Raw genomic sequence first — 5,000 nt, 5'->3', positions numbered from 1 at the left:
GCTCTCAAGGTTATGTTACGTTACATGTAATGTAGAGGGAAAAAAGATGGGGAAGAAAGGAGAGGGGCCTACAGTACACACACACACACACACACACACACACACACACACACACACACACACACACACACACACACACACACACACACACACACACACACACACACACACACACACACACACACACACATGCACAAGTACAGAGAAGTACACATGCACGTCCACACGCACACACACATGGTATGACTGGGGTTAATATAACATAAGGGTTAAACTCTGGAGTTCTTTTATGGGTCAGTTCAAGTTTAGTCTGTGTACAAGAGTGTGTGTGTTTCTTGCATGTGTTTACGTTAAGTCTTTCATCTCTCCTCAGTCCTCTCTCTAGCTCTATCTCTCTCTCTCTCTCTCTCTCTCTCTCTCTCTCTCTCTCTCTCTCTCTCTCTCTCTCTCTCTCTCCTTGTGTGTGTGGGGTGTGAGCATGCGTGAGCGTGCATGCATGCTCATGTGTCTGTGTGTGTGAGAGAGCTGGTCTGTATGTTTTCATGTCAATCCGACTCTTGTCTGTGTATTTTGTGCTTGATTATTTGTTTATGAGTGTAAGAGAGTGGAAGGGTGGGAAAAGACTGAAGGAATGTTGTGAGTACTGTATGTGAGGTGGTCCTGATGCTGATTTGAAGTGCTGTGGCCCCCTCTCCCTGGCCAACCATGGGGCCATACCACAAAGACACATCATTGCAAGAGCATATGCGAATCTATTATTGGGCTCATTGTGAGAGACATTAACATAGATCTATGTATAAGTCAATTCAAAATGAATTACTTTTTTAAAGGTCCAGTTGCTCAAACCTTTGGTTTATGGATGCTGAAAATGTGTCTATTTTCACCGGGATGACGTGTTCTCTTTAGATAAAGCCTAATTTTACAGTCGAACTGCAACAAACGAGTCCGATGACTTGTATAAATACAAAGGCTTCCCTTTCCTGGTTTATGTAACCCAGAGGTTATCACAGACCTGATGGAGGAGGAGCACATTGCCATTTGTTTAAAGGTGCCCTATTATGCTATTTAGAATAACTTTCATTGTTAATATTTTGCTTTACTGTGGTTAGTGGAGTTAATTTTGAATGATCACTTGTTTTCATGTCCATTATTTTTTATCATTGTGTACATGCACCCTGCGCCGCCTGTTTGAAACGTGTGGAAGTGCAGAATTTTAGACCGTCAACGTTCTGAAATCTCGGCGCAGCATGGAGTGTTTCATCAAGCATTCTATTACTAATATTACGTCAGCAGCACAGCTGTTTTTGACCTGGAATCCAACCCTGTAGCCTATGTCTAAAGTTGACAGCCAAATAGTTCACCCAATGTCCACAATTAATCTGAAAAGGACGCATCATAAGTCCCACGTTATGTTATTTGTGCGCCTTGCTGTGTCATTTGCTGAAACTCAGTCCCTATCCAATGCGAGTCTTCCGTGCATGGGCTTCAGTTTGATTTCAAAATCGCTTGGGACAATTAGGCTGCCATTAATCTGAGAAAGGGTTGAAAGTGCTGGCTACGGGCGATTGCTTCCGATTTGAGGTTTCATGAAATAATACGCATATTGCATATGATGCGTAATAACGCGATTGTGACCATATATAGGCCTATATATTTTTTTAAAACTAATAGCCATCTGCGCTGTCTTGTTTATTTCTGATATCCTGCGCTGAAGAATCTGTAGCTTAAACATTATTAACGCAACAGTAGGGGCCTGATTGGTTAACCCGCTGTCTAGCCTTGCATACTGTAGCCCTAAAGTTGAAGTTATCAGCCAAGTTTACTGCTCGCAAACAGACAAGTGTCGCGCTGGTCTAGGTGGGAGTCTAGATCTGCTGTTGACAGGTGGACATTTGAAGACACAAAGAATATTCTGGGATTGAAATCAGATCACCTTTCCTTGTTAATGGCAAGTTAACCTTCACAAAATAGGCTATCCAATAAGCTAATCATCTGCAATTGCTGTACACAGTTCAAAGGATAGGCCTATTTATTCAGCGAAGTTGTGGACATTTTCTTCGCTCCCGCGGCAGCCCCCGTCTGGCTGTCAAAGACGCAGTCCGAAATTGAAAGAGTGCGCCCAGTAAGACAAGGGCACGACTTGTCGGACTCAAACCTATCAATTCAACGTCTGTCAGTGATATCGTGACACCCTATTTGTGATATGAACTCCGTGTTAAGTGGTCTATTTGCAAGCCAGACTGAATACTGAGCGCACGCGTTGTTGGCTTTTAAAAATGAGTTCCTGTTTGGTCGTTGTCTGTAGGCCTAATGCATAATGGTGATAGGCTATGCTTCATAAAAATACATTTCAAGGTATTTTCAGGTGCATGGTTTCATTTTAGTAACTGCATTTCTATTTAGTCCCCGGCAGAAATGATGCGCCCACTGGATTGGTTGCGCAATGGGCAGTCCTCGATGGATTGGTTTCATACTGGGTCTTATAATAACGCCTATAGGTCTAGTCTCGGTTTCGTGGTTTTTCTGTTCGCATTTATCGACAGGACAGGATTTTTTTTATATAACAATAGGCCCTATCCGTTTCAGTTTCAGTTTCATTATTTTTGGCATGCCGCCCAACGACGCGACCAGTTTTAAACGACGTCAAGCCAATATCCACGTTGCTGATTGCAGATATGATGAACAAAACTGCGTTGCATTTTAATTACTGAATTGTAGCCTATGCATAGCCTATACTAACTGGCTAATCCTTGCCAACATTGCTGATGCAAACGGCTGCTGGTCATGTCGTGTTATACCTATTTGGATAACATCAGCGCACGTCTTCTAATTAATGTTATATGCTTCAAGCGGCAATACGAGTGTAGGGTTTCTTCCTCATTCAACTGTTTCTGACCCGTTAGCCATAGGCCTACCAACCGGTAGTCTATTTTATCAATGTAAAACGCAGCTTTAATATCACAATGAAACAAAAATATATAACTTGGGCCACAGGTGAGTGTAGCCTCCAGTCTAGACCGATGCTTGACGGAGCCGATTTATGAATTGAAAAAAAAAAACATGCGTAATGGAATAAACTTGTGGATGGCGAAATCCTACACTATCCTAGGCTACACTATTCTTGTACACTATTTTTGTACACTGAGTGGTGTATTCACAAATAGGATACATCTCATCACAATACTGTCAAATTCAGATAGGCCTAGGCTATGTGGCTGCGATGAACAAATGCGCATTAGGTCTACTGTCTCTGCAATTAATAAATGGTCTGTGACATCGTCAACACTCCATCCCATAAGCAGCAATGTTAGGTACAGTATGACGTAGAGCCGTACAGGAAACAAAAGCTATAGAATGTTGAAAACCCAACCACGCGTTCTCTGACAGTTGAGAAATAGCGTTCCTGCGGCAGAGAAATTCTCCCCCAAGAGGCCAATTTGTGAAATGCAGCTTTCACCAAGCTTTTACATACAACAGATGCTGTGTAACCCAATAAATGGGTAGTGGACATGAAAAAGCATAATAGGACCCCTTTAAGGGAAGGGAATTGAACCCTTATTGTCTTCCCCTAGCTGGTTTACATTCACAACTGGGAAAATGTCAATGTTTTATAACTTAACACTTTGTAGTACACTCCTACACATACGTTTGGGGGTCCATTGACCTGTTAATGTGTGTGGTGGATGAAATGTACAAAATTTGTGTGTGTGTGTGTGTGTGTGTGTGCGCGTGTGCATGTGCATGTGCGTGTGTGCGTGCATGCATGCGTTTGTGTGCGTGTGCGTGTGTATCTTTGTGTGTGCATGCATGCGTTCATATGTGTGTGTATTCCATACCTAAATCTCTCCACACTTGACACACGTGTGTGTGTGTGTGTGTGTGTGTGTGTGTGTGTGTGTGTGTGTGTGTGTGTGTGTGTGTGTGTGTGTGTGTGTGTGTGTGTGTGTGTGTGTGTGTGTGTGTGTGTGTGTGTGTGTGCAGGACTACCTGGGCTCTGCAGACCCCAAGGACACGCGTGTGCTGATGAGCAAGCAGGCGGACTGGGCCCGCAGCAGCAAGGAGCCCCGAGCAGCTGCAGAGATGTACCTCAGCGCTGGAGAACACCTCAAAGCCATCAACATCATCGGAGAACACGGCTGGGCCGACATGTAAGACACACACACACACACACACACACACACACACACACACACACACACACACACACACACACACACACACACACACACACACACACACACACACACACACACACACATATTCCCTTACGCTCACACACAGTCACGTCCAGTACACAAGCACTCACTCACACACACGCGCACACTAGCAGACACCCAGGCCACAGATGTGTGAATAGGGTTTTGCAGTTGAATGCCAGCATAAACGAGGGGATATTGTTTGTTTGGCCTGGGGTGTTCCATCCTAGCGTCTTGAGCTAAATAAACTTCCCCTGCACCTCCTGTCCCCAGCTCAGCTCAGTGCAGCACAGCGCAGCGGGGCCCAACACAAAGAGACCCTGAGACTTCCCTTCCCATTCAGCTCAACAATCCACACAGTTTCAACTGAAAACGATTCACTTCAACTTCTTTTTCTCTCGGCCCATAGACAGACCGGCACTGCGGTAGCTCTATTGCGCTGTGCCATGGGAAATAATAAAACAACATGCATTCATTGAATAGAACAAGGGAAGAAAAATGATTAGTCTCTCCTCCAGTTCCCTGCTCTGATATTTTTTTCTCCTCAGTATACAGCAGTAAAAGTGCAGGAAGGAGTCTTTTCCCCCCTCCTCCATCGTACTGCTGTGGTGGGTGATTGCACATGGCACTGAACAAATTGCTTCTGTCCATCTCGATCCGTGTGAGTATGAGTACTTGCATTGTGTCTGAACTGAAGGAGGTTTATGAAGAAGAAAAAAAAGTCTTTTTCGGCCGAAGGCAAGTCACATGCACGGGCCTCAGCAGTAGCTTAGGTTGTAACTCCTTCCTGTTCGTTAGGAGGAA

The 5,000-nt window shown here is 44.3% G+C and overlaps 1 protein-coding gene across 3 annotated transcripts in view; it reads left to right on the top strand.

Annotated features, from left to right (window-relative positions):
• The window catches only part of ift122 (intraflagellar transport 122 homolog (Chlamydomonas)), a 78,417-nt gene that overhangs the window by 34,379 nt on the left and 39,038 nt on the right, over positions 1 to 5,000 (top strand). For all 3 annotated transcript variants that reach the window (XM_063220649.1, XM_063220636.1, XM_063220643.1), the window contains one exon: positions 3,982 to 4,148. In XM_063220649.1, the coding sequence (XP_063076719.1) occupies positions 3,982 to 4,148 (167 nt within the window). The remainder of the gene's footprint in view (positions 1 to 3,981; positions 4,149 to 5,000) is intronic.

Source organism: Engraulis encrasicolus, chromosome 2 (assembly GCF_034702125.1).
Source record: "Engraulis encrasicolus isolate BLACKSEA-1 chromosome 2, IST_EnEncr_1.0, whole genome shotgun sequence".
NCBI classification, from domain to species: Eukaryota; Metazoa; Chordata; class Actinopteri; order Clupeiformes; family Engraulidae; genus Engraulis; species Engraulis encrasicolus.
This window is presented reverse-complemented; position numbering and strand designations above follow the sequence as displayed.